We start from the raw sequence: 17,166 nt of genomic DNA, 5'->3' as shown, positions 1-17,166 counted from the left end.
ATTTTCATCAACTGATTCAAGATTGTCGAGAATATGTTGATCTAAAATATGGTGCGTTATCCTTCGAAGTGGAGAACTGGTTTGATTATCTCCCCACCCCCCACCCAATGCTCAGGACGTTTTGTTTATCATCAAGTTTCAACAGTAATTTTTTAATTTTCCAATAATGAAAAAGTGTGCGCTTTTATACGTCAACTTTTATTAGTTTTTATTTTTAAACAAGTGCCTCATTAATGGTAAAACAAAGTCAACAGTTTTACCAATGTAAAATGAATCATTGCTTTCAATTGACAACACATTTTCACTCTTTCTTCCAGGACGGTAAAATCATGATGGCCTCTTTCTATTTCAATCCGGACTCCAAGTTTAATAGTAATGCTCGAATTATCGAAACTTGCTGCACGTTTTTCTACACCTTTCGTAATTTCAAGTTTTTAAATCTTATAGTTTTTACTCTACAAAACAAAATGTAACGTTAAGTTAAACACCCAAAACAGAGGCGGTGGCGTTTACAATTTTTTAATATACAGAAGGTAATTTAAAAATCATACATTCAGTGTAATTCACTAGAAATAGTGAGAGAAAAATCATTGAAATAGTGAGAAACATATTTTATTCTTTCTTTTTTTTATAATTCTTAGAATAAAAGTCAGCAAATAAAAGCATTAATATAAACAAAAATACGATGATGACCATATTCCAGGCGTTTATCACTTCACATCCTGACAGCTTACTCCACATAATGTATGCTAAAATAATCCAAAACTGCAACTGTAATTTTAAAAAAATATTATCAAAAATTCATACTGTTGAGTAATGTACAGTCGGCAAAAGATAAAAAAGGATATCACCCAAAATAACTTTCGTTCTAATGATCCAATTTTCACGATCAAGTGTCAATCTTGTTGGTTCCTGAGGGTAACCTCAAATAAGCTAATTCATTAGTGCTGACTATGAATTAAGCTACGATATCAGACACAAAAACATACTTTCTCTGAATAAACATATATTTTTTTAAACATATTTGGAATTCTGACCCTTGAAATAGAGACAAAATTTCGAAAAAATTGGGTTTAAAATTGGGTTGCAATAAAGGTTTATATATATGGCGAAAATTTAAAGAAATGCCAAATTTTCCACCATAGAAAATAAAACAATTGAAAACAACCATAAAGAAACTGAATGCATAACAAAGTGTATCTCTGTTGCTAAGCAACCAAGAGGAGAATTTTAGGATCTGCTTTCTGGGCAAGGAAAACAGAGTTTTCTTTTTAATCCTTTGTAAATAAAATTTGAATCGATTAATAGACTATTTATGATTTTCCAAGATTTTAAAATTTAAACTTATTATCATACATTTTTTAAAATTTTTTAAAAGCTGTTTCAACATTATCTGTATGAAAACTTCGTACTAAAACCAAATTTACATAAGTTATTATAAATTTATGAAGAGTTGTAGGGCTAATTGCTTTTGCACCTCAGTTCTAGTCTTATAGGTAAGGAAAAGAAGAAAGAAAAAAAGATCCTGCAAAAAATTTGGACGGCCTGATAAATACAGCGACTCTGATGCCCAATCAGAAGGTTTTATAAAATTCACAGTATATAAACTTGGTAAATGTAAAGCGGCATTAAAATATGTATATATATATATATATATATATATATATATATAAATAGAATCAAAATGTTCGAATTTCTTCTTATAGGATTTAAGTGGATAACTTTTAAGTATTTTGAATATTACAAACATTGTAAAACATAAATAAGCTAAATGCCATAAAACTTCTCATTTTTTGAATTTAAAAATTATGTAGAACAAATAAATGTTTTTTAAATTTAGATTTTGATTATTTAATCTAAATCATGTATTTAGTGCAGTGTAGCAAACTTTTATATAGTAGTGGGCTGCACCCCCTGCTCGCCAACCCCCGAAAATTGCTACGCAATCTTATATGGTTTGCTTCGCAAACCAAGCTCGCTTCGCTCGCTACTAACTTAGGTACATTTCAAATGCACAGAATTCTAAGAATTCACAACAATCATTCAAATCCATATAACAACTTTTTTTTTTTAAAAAAAAAACATCTTTTTAGTAAATACTAAGTCATTAAAATAAATTTGAATTCAAATAAATGACATGTAATTCGTTAAACCTATTAGAAATGTGCTATATAAAATCTTGAAGAGTAACAGCACGACTGAGACTCATTTTTCAATGAATAACTAATAACAATAATAAAACAAATAGATTCGTGATATAAATCAGAAATCGTCAAATAAATTCGTAATATATAAATTCGTGAAAAAAGCGCTTTCGACAAAATACTAAAATAGAGATCTATCGACAAAGACTACTCACTTCTGCCTAGCTTAATAGTATGAGATTGCCGCAGGTGAGAATGCTCTCTCTGGTTATTTCAGTCTCCGTTTTTGAAAGCACGATATGTTGAGCCACCTCAGCTATATTTGGCATGTGACATTTTTATCGGCAATCATTGGTCGATTTTCTAGCGTTGCCATTCGGAGAGTTGAGGCTTTTTTTTGTAGCCGTGAAAGAGAAATATATATATAGATCTTTTCCTATCAGTTCTTTTATTTCAGTGGATTTGTAGCAGTTGATTTTTACAAAAACTCATCAATTTTATCATCGAATTTTAAATTACTGATAAACTAACTCATTAATTGTGCTAAATTATTTTTTTCATTATTTGCCGAAGTATTTTTAGAGATGCGTTCTTTGAAAAAATGATTTCAAATCTTTAAAAATGTTAGTTTCTTTGACTATGTTGATTGTAACAGTTTAATGAAAAATAATTAATAGTGCGAATTCGATAAGTTATTCATATATTATTATTAAAATGGATAGATGGGTTACATAATTGGATGTATCACTGGATATAGTCATGATAAAAAATAGTTAAGATTGAATTTCATAATAATTAAATTAAAGCCGAAAATATATAAAAGGTAATTATTAAATTAAGGGGAATGTGATCGTTAAGGAAAGATACAATACAATTGTGGGATAAAAATAACCCATTAGGTTCAAAGGGTCACAAAAATGTGAGGTTTGAACAAATTGTATAAACCGGAATCACCAAATTTAGAAGAAGGGCGAAACTAAAATAAATTAAAGATAAATACGATAAAGTCATGCTATATCCAGATACAACTTAACATTTAAGATAAATGGAATAAGCTGATGTTTCCAATATAATAATAGAAAGCTTGCCCAAAACAATGAAAAAGGTATTCACCACACATACAAGTAAAAAAGGGAAGCAACAATGAGAAGATATAGACTAAAGAAAATCACACCAATTTTTCCATTCAGCTGAACATTTATAAAGAATAAGATTTTGAGAAATGTTACAATTTAATTGAATAGTTGGAAAAATAATTCTGCGAAACAGACAGGAAATTAACAAATTTATTTTAAGATTAAAACGATGTATAAGATATTGCGAAATTTTAAGATTCTTAAAAATGTTGACTATGTATTCGCATTAATAATTATGAAATATATATTGAAGAAATTGATAAACATATTATTCCAAATCTATTGAAATTGTATCAATTATTGAAAGAGCAAACCGACAAATAAAATTAAAAAAAGCACATTTTAACAGAAACGTACTGCAATAAAACTCAACATTCATAATATAATGTTCTTATCTAATAAAATGTTTTATTCAAATCTTTTTATTAAATTATGAACAAATTTTTAGAAGACTAAAAAAGAAACATAGTATTTTATAATTTAAAAAAAGGATTAGAGAACAAAAATATGAATGAAATTTTACTCTACTCGAGCGTAAGTTCCTCGTAAGTTTAAAGATTAACCGCCCCATTTAAGTATTTCTTCATTGTCGCTAAATTATTTTCTAAAAACAATTAATTTTAAATTTAGATTAATTAAGATAAATTTAGATTAATATGGTATAAAAAATTTATATATCATAATTCAAAATTTTTTCATCCACAATTAAATTAAGTAATAAAAATAAATAATTATTAAAAATTATTTTTTGCATGAAATTATCTTTAGGTAAATGGGTTTTATAAGTGAGTGCAGTTTTGTTTATTATATTGCTTATTTAGTTTCAAAAATATAACTAAAAACGCCAAAAGTGAAAGTAACATTAAGGGGTTCGAACTTTGGATCGCTCTCCTGATCTAACTGGGGACCCTATTTCCCAGATTGCGGCTACGCCTTATATTTCGAAAGTTAAGAATCCAAATATATATATATATATATATATATATATATATATATATATATATATATATATATATATATATATATATATATATATATATATATATATATATATATATATATATATATATATATATATATATATATATATGTAATATAGAATTTCTCATGCGAATCATTCTATATTAACTGATAAGCTGAAAACATATGTTTCTTATTAAGTTTAAGATGTAAAAGTCGGTCTCTCACAAAGAGCCATAAAAAGTCAAGATGAACCAGATAAGGCCACATAAAAGATTCTTTTGTGAAGTTAATGGGCAATAATTCGTCGATGAAATGCACATTGAGATAGTCCTAAAAATTTCCCACCGTCAGAGTGGCGATATCCTTTTAGCGAATCAAAGTCTCTAAATTTTATCAATTAAATGACGTTAGAAGATCCTTGCAACCACTCCCTTTCAGAACCTCACTTTAAAAGTTCGGGACAGGCAAAAATGCATGTCTTTTTCATATTTTCCATAGCTCGATAAATCTGGGCCAAACCAAAAAATCCCTGCAATGAGGAAACCATCCCTGTACATAGCCAACGAACACTGTTTTCAATACTTAATATCACGTAATAAAATAATAAAATACCTTTTTATCTGAAGCCGCCTAAACCTCTTAAATTATCCAGCCTTTAAAGGCATAACATTACACACATATATATATATATATATATATATATATATATATATATATATATATATATATATATATATATATATATATATATATATATATATATATATATATATATATATATATATATATATATATATATATATATATATATATATATATATATATATGTTTATTCATCGAAAGTACGTTGTTGTGTCCGATTTCGTAACTTAACTAATAGTTAGTACTGAATAATTTGCATATTTGTAGTAACCCCCACGAACCATTAAGATTGACATTTAGTTCCTGAAAATCCGATTACTAGAACGAAAGTTATTCAGAGTGATATCTTTTTTTTTTTATTGTACACGTGTAATTATTACTGCTGTTTCTCTCAATTATTCTACTCAAAAGGAATAAAACGCATATTTTGTTTCGCGTTACATCCTTTATTAGAATTTAATCAGAAAATAAGATTGCTCCGGTAAAAGTTTTAAGTTAAAAAACAAAGAGAAGGGCTTTTTCTTGTGTAAGAGTAGGAGGAGTATTGTAATTAGCCTATTTTGGTTGAAATGGGTTATTTGGCTCATTTTGGGAAAAAAAAGAGGAGTATAGGGCAAAATGAACGGTTGCTACTGGCCGACTAAACATAACAAATGACGATATATAAAAAAAAAAAAAATTTTGACAGTTGCTACGCTACCAAAATTTTTTTTCTCTAATTTTTAAAACTTTTTTTTACTAAAAATGCCATTTATGTGCATCTTTTCACAAAATTATTTTTTAATAAATATGGAATCATGAGTATGTATATTCTGAGAGCTTCTGTTATTGTTATTGTTAATTTACGTCGCACTAGAGCTGAACAATGGGCTATTGGCGACGGTTTGGGAAACATCCCTTCATTTAAGAGTGTTCTGAATAATGTTATGAACAACAACAGTCATCTTTTGCTTCAAAAAAAAAAACTGCAATTTTGCCTCTGGCCAGTAACAAAGTTTCTAATTTTGCTCGATGCATAAGATGAGGCATACCTTATCTAAAAAATAACAGCCGATCTAATTCTTGGTTTAGAACTATCATACACTTTATCTTAGAGTTTTAACTCCGTAGCCCCATCCAACCCAGAAGACAAGATGGCCTTCGTGGAAGACTTTTTATGAGTACTCATCCATATTTGTGTTATATGGAGAGGTAAAAGGACGAAACCCTCCCAAGGTTTGTCTATTCTAAACTACAATCTGCATCAGCGTTGTAATCAGTAGAATTCTTATCCATCGCTGAAATTCGATCACCTGGTATTCCAGGTACTCCAAGGGATATCAAGTTTTGAATGAAACGACATTTTCTGCCCAGGGAGGATTATTGCAGTTTGCTTATTTTTTTTTCTAAAAGGGCAAAATGAACAGTCGACCACAGGGAAACGAAATCGTAACAAATGGTGAAAAACTACCAGTTGCCTCCCGACCAACATATTTTTCGCCGAATTTTTATTTTTTTAATGAATATGGAATCATGAGTATTTTATAATTTTCTGAAAACTACTGTATTTCAAGCTAGCTTCGAAAATTTCTTCTTAATTTAGGAAACTTGTTATGTTTACCACATTTTCAAAAATGTTTCAAGAGAAATATCCTATGTTATTAGTAGCAACAGTCTTTCTTTACTCTGTTTACAACTTTGCCTTTGGCCAGTAGCAAAGTTTCCTAATTTTGCCCACAGCTATAGATGCATTGCCATCATAAGCTGCGGCGTATCTTATTTTATTTTGAATGAACAGCCGATCCAGTTTTGGTGTTACAACTATCACACACTTTATTTTATGATTTCCTTATAATTTTATATCCAGCCCGGAAAACAAGTTTATTCTTGGATCAAACAGTCGGGCAAACTCGCGTTCGTGGAGGACTTTTCGCTAGTACTAAACTGTATTTGTGTTATTTGGAGAGGAAAACCACGAAACCCTCCCATGAGTTACCCAAAACTTATACTAAACCATGATCTGTCTGTTACTGCGTCAGCGTTTCGGACGGTGTGAGTCAGGAGCAGAATTCGTATCCTTCTGCCATCACTGGTATTCGAACCCGAGTCACCTGATTGCGAGGCAAGCGCTCTATATCTCTTGAGCTACCACGATTTTAGACTACGGGATATCAAGTTTTGTGTTAAACTTTTCCGACATTTTCTGTTCAGCGATAAAGTTCGTGTTAGAAGGCAGTCAAGGTAATAAAAATATGAAGCATGTTACTGAATTTTTGAACTCTTGACCGTTATTTAAATAATTATTTAGAGGTATAACCGATCCGACACTTCACCACGACAACGGGCCTTGGTATAGTTCGTTCACCAGGAGTTGGCACTTGGCTCCACCTCCGCGGACGCAGAGTTCATTTCATCACAGGAGTTACAGCAGAAACATCTCCGCTCTTGAAAATGAGACAACCCTTAATGCGAGCCAAACGCAAACAGTAAATACTTTTTCAGTCACTTACTTCGCTTTATCATCTGCTATTATACCTTTCGTTACTCTAGCTAATTAAATATATTTTAAATTTAAAAACGTCTGTTTTCCCAGCAAATGTCTCAAAAGGGACAAACTATTTATTCAAAAGAGAAAAATATCATCAAAATTATGAAATATTTAATATTAAAAAAATGCACATGAAGATTGCGATATAAATATTTTTGTCATACGATCGCCAAATAGTAACCTTGTTCAGGATTGCTCTCATCCTTCTCCCAAAAATATCGAAATAGTATCATCGGATGAACCACATGATGAAGGCGGAGCCAAGTGCCAATTCCTGGTGAAGGAACTATACTTCCTCTTCATCGTTCTGGCTTGTAACAAGCCCTCATGGGGAACCAAAAACTATCCCCAGATGGCGCAGCAGAAGTATTAACTTTTTATTTTTCAAAAACTTTAAAAAAATAAAAAAAAACAGTAGATGTAATGCAACTAGAGAAGCGGCCTTCCCCCGCTTCTCGAGCCATTCATGTTGAATTAGTTACTTCACTTTCCACGGATAGCTTTTTGTTGGCATTTAGAAGGTTCATACCACGACGAGGAAGACCAGCAACGGTTTTCTCTGACAACGGTACAAATCTGACTCGAGCTGCTGCAGATCTGAAATCAGTAGACTTCGAAAAACTAAAAGATTTTGCTTCTTCGAAAAAGATTCACTGGAAGTTCAATCCTCCCTCTGCACCCTGGTGGGGTGGAGTTTTTGAAATAATGATTAGAATGCTAAAATCAATTTTACGAAGAGTCCTTGGAAGAGCAAACCTTCTCTATACACAGTCATTTGTGATGTTAAACGCATCATAAATTCCCGACCACTTACGTACATCTCAGAAGACCTAGACGACCTGATACCATTAACACCAGCTATGTTCTTACACGAACTTAAAGAATCAGGAGTATCAGATATTGATCTAATTGATGCCACAAGGATAAAAAAACGATTTGCCTATCGTTAAAAAATTCGAGAGGACTTAAGAAAACGGTTCCGAATTGAATATTTAGGACACCTTAGGGATCTTGCCCGCAAAAAGAAAAACTCTCAAGTTAAAGAAGGAGAAGTCGTTCTCATAGGGAATGATAACAATAAATGAATAAATTGACTTTTGGGCAAAATAGAAGCTCTTTACCCCGGCAAAGATGGAAAAACAAGAGTTGAGCGTGTAAAGACTCGGCATGGATTGTACTTACGACCATGTCGAAAACTTTATAAACTTGAATTGACTAATTGAGTTTCGTCATGACATTCGTCGCCCAAAACTCAAGGTGGGAGGAAGTAACAAGCCCTCATGGGAAACCAAAATCTATCTCCAGATGGCGCAGCAGAAGTATTAACTTTTTATTTTTCAAAAACTTAAAAAAATAAATAAATAAAACAGTAGATGTAATACAACTAGAGAAGCGGCCTTCCCCCGCTCGTAACTTACTCAATCTTTTCATCATTTTATAACTATCGTGTTAATGTAAATTCATCATCTTTGTCATATTTGTAATTAAAACCAATAAATGTTTTTATGAAAATTCAAAAATTGACTGTCATAAAAGGTAAGAGCAAGAATTCATTTTAGATTGAACTCGGCTGATTCAAAAGTATCTTCAGTCGTCTAGCAGTTCTCCAAACTAGGTTTCATTTCATTCGGGAAATTAAATGGAAAGACAATAGAATTTGCTCACGTGCCTGATTTATCTTAAGGCCTCAAAAGTCAGGCCCCCTAAATCAGGGATGGGTAAACTTTTTAGGTCGAGGGCCAAAAATCGAAAAAGAAAAGTTTGGTTGGCAATGTAAAATTTTTTAAAATAACTAAACAATATACAATTTTTAATTTAAATATTTAATGAAATGAATAAAATTGCGATTTATTTTTAAAAGTTCCTTGTATTGAGGTTCGAAGTGAGATGTACTTAGCTTCAGGAACGAGGCTAAATGTTTGTCTGTTAGTCTACTTCTGAAATCATTTTTTCTAAGGTTCATAGTTGAAAGTTGAAAACACTTGTTCACATACATAAGATGAATCAAACATAGCACTTATTTTCTGGCATGAGTTATTAAATTTGGGAAACTAGCTTTTGGTAATGATTTGTAAAGCTCAAATTTTGGTACATTTAGAAACAGCTGCTTGAGATGATTGTTAGATTTCAACTCAATTAGTTCAAGCTGCAAATCCGACCTCGCTGTTTCACAATTTACATTAAAAGGCATGGTAAAAATATCTATTTCTGTTTGAATGGCACTGAAGTATTGATACCTGAAACTAAAAATAGAGTTTTTTCAAACCATCTTCATAGTTCTTAAGCTTTTCCTTATTTTACTGAGGGTATTGAATTTAACCTTGAGAAATGAGACAAGTCGTTCTTTGCCAGCTGTCCGGCAAACAAATTAAGCTTCCGTTTAAAAGCTTTGAGATGGGCCCAGATATCACCAATGAATTGATTTTTCCTTTTCATCGGAACATTCAAGTTGTTCATATGATAAAGAAGATCTGTGAAAAATGCTATTCCGTATCTTCGAATATGAAATAGATGTATAATGTATATTTTTTATATTCGTAACGAATCGGCAAGTTACAATTCTATCCGCGGGCCGGATGAAACCTTCCGGTGGGCCACAGTTGTCCCGCGGGCCGTAGTTTGTCCATCCGTGCCCTAAATACTACTACAAATAAATTTCTTCGGTACTTTCAATTAAAATTACGAGTTGACAAAAACTGAAACGAATATAAGTTCAAATTTACTATATTATAATTTAGAAATTGTATCAGTAATTAAAAAGCATTTTGTGAAAATACTATCATACTATTAGAGTAGTCCTCGATAATTTTGTATCGACAACCCTTCCCCCCTTTTTCTAAATCAGACTCTGGCTTACACCAAGACTGTGAAGGGAATTCTGGAAAAATTCTTATTCCTTCCCTGATCTCGAACCGGTTTAAACGGAAGCTTCTTCAGACTATTTTTTTATTCGTTTGTGGTGTTGTTGCAGTTATATATATATATATATATATATATATATATATATATATATATATATATATATATATATATATATATATATATATATATATATATATATATATATATATATATATATATATATATATATATATATATATATATATATATATATATATATATATATATATATATATATATATATATATATATATCTGTGTGTGCGTGTGTGTGTGTAAAACACTGATTTTGTTCAGAAGTGGTTGTTTTGAAATGGCTTTTAAAGGTTGATTTTTTTTAAACATAATATAACTAACATTTAAACTTGGATAAATACTTACAACCTGGAGGAAAGTGAGATACTTTTTTTTCGAATTGATTATATCTTGCATCTTGTCACCGCATGCTGAGAGGGCATAATAGGAATAGGTGCACACATGGACGAAGGAATTTAAGCCAGCAGCCACGCAAGAATAGTGAGCTAAAGATCAAAATTGGATATATAAATATTACTGCAAAAGCCCCAAGTCTGTTATTTATTGAGTCCTAGGTTTTACCGGTAAAAGTTTGGTAAAGGGTCAAAATTGAGTAATAAACCGGTAAAACCCCAGATTCAGGCTTTTTCCTTGATATATATAATAGAGAACAATCTGTACATCAAATGGAATAGTAGAACACTAATGTTAAACTAACTGAATACCTAAATTTGATTAAAAACATCGTTTGAATCCAGGTTAGCGCATTTATCTCAGGAAGTCCCAATGGTCTCGCCAACTTTGATGCCAAATGGTTTTTCCAGATGGTTTTTAACTGCCTTTGAATGAAGTGAGCGATAACAAATTTTTCGAACTTTAATTACTACTGCAATAATAAATTCAAACTGGTCCGTCATTAGAATACTAAACAGCATATTATTTAGATTCTTTAATCGTGGAGCCTGCAATTAGGACTATAGATACAATTAATGAAGATAACAATCTCAACGGACATCGATAGTTAGTTGAACTGAAAGGCAAACACTTTAAAAAAAAAAGTGAATGAGTTGCGAAGTGAATATATAGGAACTGTCTACCATCGAGGACGGATTTAAATAAATTGTGAAGATCATCTTGACAAAATAGAGGCAAGACATATTACTATTTGAATAACGTGAAAACAGAGTTGAAAAGAAACTGTGGTTCCTACTATAGTTTTGCCTGCATATACAGAAAAAAAGGGATGATTTTAGGACAGTCGGTGAACATTAATATTCTTTTCGAGCGATAAAGAACCACGTGTTCATAAAAAGACACTACTACATTATCGCTCGAGGCCTACCAATGATAGTAACTAAATCTTTCCTCCGGTACTTTTAATTAAACCATAGGGAACATCAATAAAACCATGGGAATTTTTAACATTTGCCTGACAAAGTACTATTGATAAAAAGCAGGATTGAAAACATATAAACTGTTTTTATTCCAATATGAAATTTAAATTTGACTCAATTAATCGTCACAAGCAACCCCTCGCATCTTTCGGTTTTGCAATTCAACTGTAATAATAGATTTCTATCAGCGTTGTCCATGGATTATCTCTTTCCGCAGAGATTTCTCCGTCTATGAAAATATTCATATGCTTTTTCTCAGTTGTGGTAGATTCTTTAACATTCAAATAAGCGTCTGTTCACAAAGTTTCGATCTTTTTATTTGTATCTGTAATTATCTAAAATATTACTTGAACGTTTTTAATATTTGTAAATGTTTGCATCATTTTTTTAAAGAATTTTTTATTATTATTATTTTTTATTTAAATAGAATGGTATAGTTGGTTTCTCACTTAGAATAATTATTTTCAACTATTTCAGATACAATAACGATGAGATTTCATTCTTAAGATTGTATTTATTTAACATTCTAAGATGTTATGATGACGCGTTTTAAAATTTTAGAATATTATGAAAGTACTTTTTAACATTTTCGAAATACGTATGCATTAAAAAATACATACATCTAAGCAGAACAGAAAACGTTGGTCAGTATCAAGAATTGTAATGAGATAAAATAATTATAATTTATTTATTTTTTATATATTGTAAAATAATTATATTATAATTATAATTTATTTTTTCGAATCAATCGAGCAAAAGCCTATGTAGTTCGATCGAATTTTGTCTTCGTTGCATATGGGACCGTCATTTGTATAATATCTCGCATGTGATTCTAAGGGTTTTGCTTTTTTTCTTCTTCCTCTGAACAAAAATATAAATTAAGAGCTGGAATTCAAAAAACGTTATAAGTTTAAATCGTTATTAGTTTTTACTATTTTATTAGTTATTTCTTTTCATTCTTTTTAATTCATTCTATCTTTGACTGTAGCTGTTGAATAGATTTTAATAACAGTTCCAATTGTACCTGCACTCTTTGTTCCGATAACACCCCAAGCAATAATAATGATGCTTGAATGGTGAAACACGTGAAGAAATGACACTTGTCGTTGTTTTTTCCTCAGAACAAAGAAACACTGAAAGGTAGAAAAAATGAATGACTAACAAAAGCAATTGCATTTAAAAATTCTAATATATAAAATAATAAATAAGTCTTGTTTCAATAGCTTGAAACAGTAAAATAATTTTTATTAAAAATATTCAGCTCAAAAACTTTGGAAATTACTGATTTACACTTATTGCTTAAAAAAATTTAGCAATATAAAATTGTAGTGCTGTTATCTGCTATTCAATCAAATAACTATTTTTTTTTTTAGTTTTTGTTTGTTGAAGATTTTCAGAATTTTCTTTCTATTTACAAGAATTGAATTACATTTATCTCAAAAACAGACATTCAGACAGACATATATATTAACAAACAGACATATATATATATATATATATATATATATATATATATATATATATATATATATATATATATATATATATATATATATATATATATATATATATATATATATATATATATATATATATATATATATATATATATATATATATATATATACACTTCCACCCAAAAAACGAATAAAGAAGAAGAAAAAGCGAAAAGATGATGACAATAACCCTGAAGATATTCTTTCAAACAAGTGTTCCAATTGCTGCTCTTCTACAACGACAGATGCCGCCACCTCTTTACCCCTACCTGAAGCCACAGCAGATTCATACAAAGCCCCACCCATGGAAGTTCCCAATGAAGACACAGACACACCCATAACTTCTGTACAAGCACATCCAGCCGTACATATTAAAGTTTTACTCTGTGGACTGTCAACAGAATATAAAACAGATGAAATCTCCCATCAACTGACAAAAACAGGCATTACAACTCATAAAGTCATACAGCTTAAGAGAAAAGTGGGCGAGGCCTATAGGCTCCTCCCACTTTTTCTCATAATTCTTAAAAATACAGTGCAAAATCAGCAAATTAACTCCATCACCACTATTCAAAGTATTCCAGTCAGAATAGAGAGATTTCGGGGGGGGGAGGGTCGTGGACCAATTCAATGTTTTAATTGCCGAGCATTAAAACATTACCACACTCAAAGATCATGCAATGCAGCCTCAAGATGTGTGAAATGCGCTGGCAATCATCGCTCCCACGAATGCCGAAAGGACAGACACACTCCACCAAAATGTTGCAACTGTAGTGAATCCCACACCGCAAACTACACTGGGTGCACAGCCCGTCCCACTAGGAAGAGCTCTTGTCCTGTTCCCACAACAGTGGGTCTGGCTCGGAGACTTGTCATAATAATAAAAGAACTCATAAAGAATGAAGAGGTACTCCAATTACTGCAAAGAATCATTAGAGATAATGCTCCATAATGTCATAGTCATGCCCAATTCCGGACTATCCATTCTGAACTCTTGCATCAGTGAAATTATTTAGATTATCAAATTCTTCTTCAATGAAAAAAGTAAACCAGCTCAATTAAGTTGCTTACTGTATCCGATAGATGGCGCCACCAATGCTAAACAAAACTTCTGTAAATTTATCTTATATCATGTCATATTTGTCTTACAACTCAAAATTACACAATTCTAACTCTATTCAATGCTAAATTGTCAATTGCATTTATATATATCCTAATTTTACTCATAATTTATCACAACTTATGATTGCATCAAACTTAAATTCCATTCAAATATCAATTGTACTTGTTTATATCTTAATTCAATTCATACTTATTTCACAAGTTATGATTGCATCAAATTCAATCCCACTCAATGCTTAAATAACTATTGTGCTAGTAATATATATATCATGATTCAATACATACTTAAATATCAATTGTGCTATTTATATTCATGAAAATTTCTGATTAATTCATAAATCATGACTCATACTAAATATCAAATCATGTTTAATTTATCAAGCAAATATGCTTGATCTTTTGTTTTGCTACCTAAACGCTGCATAAATCAAAATGATTGTAATTCAACCTGTAAATATTTCATGATGTATGGGTTAGGGGCCGCTGCGGGTTGGGACGACGGTACATGCTTTGCAAATGTCTACTTTTTTCAAAGTGGAACAGCCAAACAGTGGTTTGAAAATAATGAAGGCATTTTAATATCATGGGAAGTGTTCCAAACTAACTTGATAGGTACATTCTCTGAAAGTCTGCAATCAGTACATCGGGCGGAAGAAGAATTGAAAACCAGAACTCAACTACCAGGACAAACAAGTCTTTTATACATACAAGCAGTACTGGGATTATGCTATCGTGTCAACCCTAGCATGAGTGAAGCAGACAAGGTTTCTCATCTTATGAAGGGCATCGTGGAAAATATTTATCAAGTTCTACTGACATAAGTAGTAGCAAGGACTACCTCTTTCATTGAACGCTGTCAACATGTCGACTCGTGTGTGCAGCAGCGGCTCCTTAATCGAAGGAAGTTTGAAAGATTTCCAAATGCCGTTCTCGTTGAGTCCCTTGAAGACAATTTTGTCAATGATACACCAAGTGCTACAAGAATAAATCGCCCGACTATTTCCTGTTACTGTTCCAACTCCTGAACCAACAATTGACAATTTAGAAGAGGTTATACGACATGAAATTGTGAAGACCTTAGCGTCCATGACCGAAACAAACTTCAACAGAAACAAAGATTTCGATTGTTTTAAATCAACGGTTCCTGTTTCGTACTCAGAAGCACGCACTACGCCGTCAGCCATCTAGAATTCTAGTTTCTTCTTCTCAGCAAACTTATGAGACTCGCCGTTCTCAACTACCCCGTCTCAAAACTGATATCTGGAGAACAGAGGATAACAGGCCAGTGTGTTATCACTGCGGTCGTTCAGGTCATGTGTACCGACACTGCCGTGACAGACATTTCGAGACTGTTGAGATCTTCCATGTAATTCCACTGGCGCTAGTATCGCGGTTGTGATGTAACTGCAAATGTGTTTACATTGTATGTTTCAGTTTCGATTTCCAGTATGTTCTGTTGTTGATGTGTTCTATGTACGTATTGTGAATAAAGTTATTGTTACGTTATAAGTTATCAACATTAGTGCTATCATTGTCAATCATCCTAAATACATATCCCATGCCATATAATAAACGGTCACAACAGTTTTGGTGACGAGGAGAAAAATAAGAAGAAATAATCAATAGAATTTCAAGATCGTTCAAAAACGAAACTTCAAAATGGATGAAATTTCAAAACGGAAATGTTTCAAGTAATTGAATTCAGGTACTGTAATTAATTTAAATTTTCAACTATTTTTTCAAACTTTCAATAAATAAATAATGAATGCTGAACAATTCCAAACATTTATTGCTGCATTTAATCAGCAACAACAAGCAATGATAGCACAAATCGAAAAACATTTTTCAAAAGAACAGTCTATTGATTCATCAGTAAATCTTGTTAATGTACATCCTTTTGAAAATTATGATTCAAAACGTGAAAAATTTTCATGCTATTTAGAACGATTTGAAAATTATTGTTCTATGAAGGGTGTTATTGATAAAGATAAAATTGCTCAACTTCTATGTGTATCTATTGGTTCATACACTATAATAATTTGGCAGCTTTTCTTCTCAGCACGTCATAGAAATCGTTCCAGTTCACGATCTAGTTCTCAACGCCAGAAACCAGATTATAGAGCCCTTGGTATTGAAAATCTATGCATCAGATGTGGCAGAAATAATCACCAAGTCAAAGATTGTCGAATTAATAAAACTAAACTAAAATGTGATTCATGCAAAGAAATAGGTCATGTTAGTAAAGTCTGCATTTCAACTTTAATTAAGATGCCACGAAGAAGAAGTCAATGAATTCCAGTCCCAGACCTTCACTTCATGCTGTTTCAACTGAAGTACATGATCAAAATATTACATTTGGTGTCAACTCTATTCACAGCTCTTCACCATGCTATAAAGTTATAGATTTATTTGAAGTTTGCCATGACTCTGACAAATATATCGTTTCTGTATACCTCAATGGGAAGCTACAACATTTCGAAGTAGATTCTGGAGCAAAGTTTTCCCTACTTTCAGAAACTGATTTTGAACGTTTAAATTTAAATGTGCCCTTGGAAAAATCAAACATTGCTTTTCGTACTTATTCTGGAGATATCATTCAACCCAAGGGGAAAGTGCATGTAAATGTTGCATTTCAAAACAAAAACATTACAGGTGAACTTCATATTGTTCCAGCTAGATGTGCAGCTATTCTAGGCCGTCAATGGATTCGAGCCTTAGAAATCGAACTTTTACAAATAGATGCTAATATATCAAACACTTCAATTCATAAATCACCAGTGTATCAAATCAATCCTCTCAATTCACTTTTGGAAAAATTTTCACCCCT

The 17,166-nt window shown here is 31.4% G+C and overlaps 1 protein-coding gene across 1 annotated transcript in view; it reads right to left on the bottom strand.

Moving 5' to 3' along the window:
- Positions 1-594: 594 nt before the first annotated feature.
- Positions 595-17,166, bottom strand: part of LOC107443298 (very long chain fatty acid elongase 4) — a 270,628-nt gene continuing 254,056 nt past the window's right edge. Inside the window, exons 6-8 of the mRNA XM_087153530.1 lie at positions 12,746-12,854; positions 10,694-10,833; positions 595-771 (exon numbers count right to left, since the gene is read on the bottom strand). Of these exons, the coding sequence (XP_087009656.1) occupies positions 613-771; positions 10,694-10,833; positions 12,746-12,854 (408 nt within the window). The 3' untranslated portion in view covers positions 595-612. The remainder of the gene's footprint in view (positions 772-10,693; positions 10,834-12,745; positions 12,855-17,166) is intronic.

The sequence above is a fragment of the Parasteatoda tepidariorum genome, chromosome 10 (assembly GCF_982258835.1).
Source record: "Parasteatoda tepidariorum strain Cologne lab strain chromosome 10, Ptep-v5.0, whole genome shotgun sequence".
Taxonomy (NCBI): domain Eukaryota; kingdom Metazoa; phylum Arthropoda; class Arachnida; order Araneae; family Theridiidae; genus Parasteatoda; species Parasteatoda tepidariorum.
Note: the sequence above shows the minus strand (reverse complement) of the source record. Positions and strands in the feature narration are given on the sequence as shown.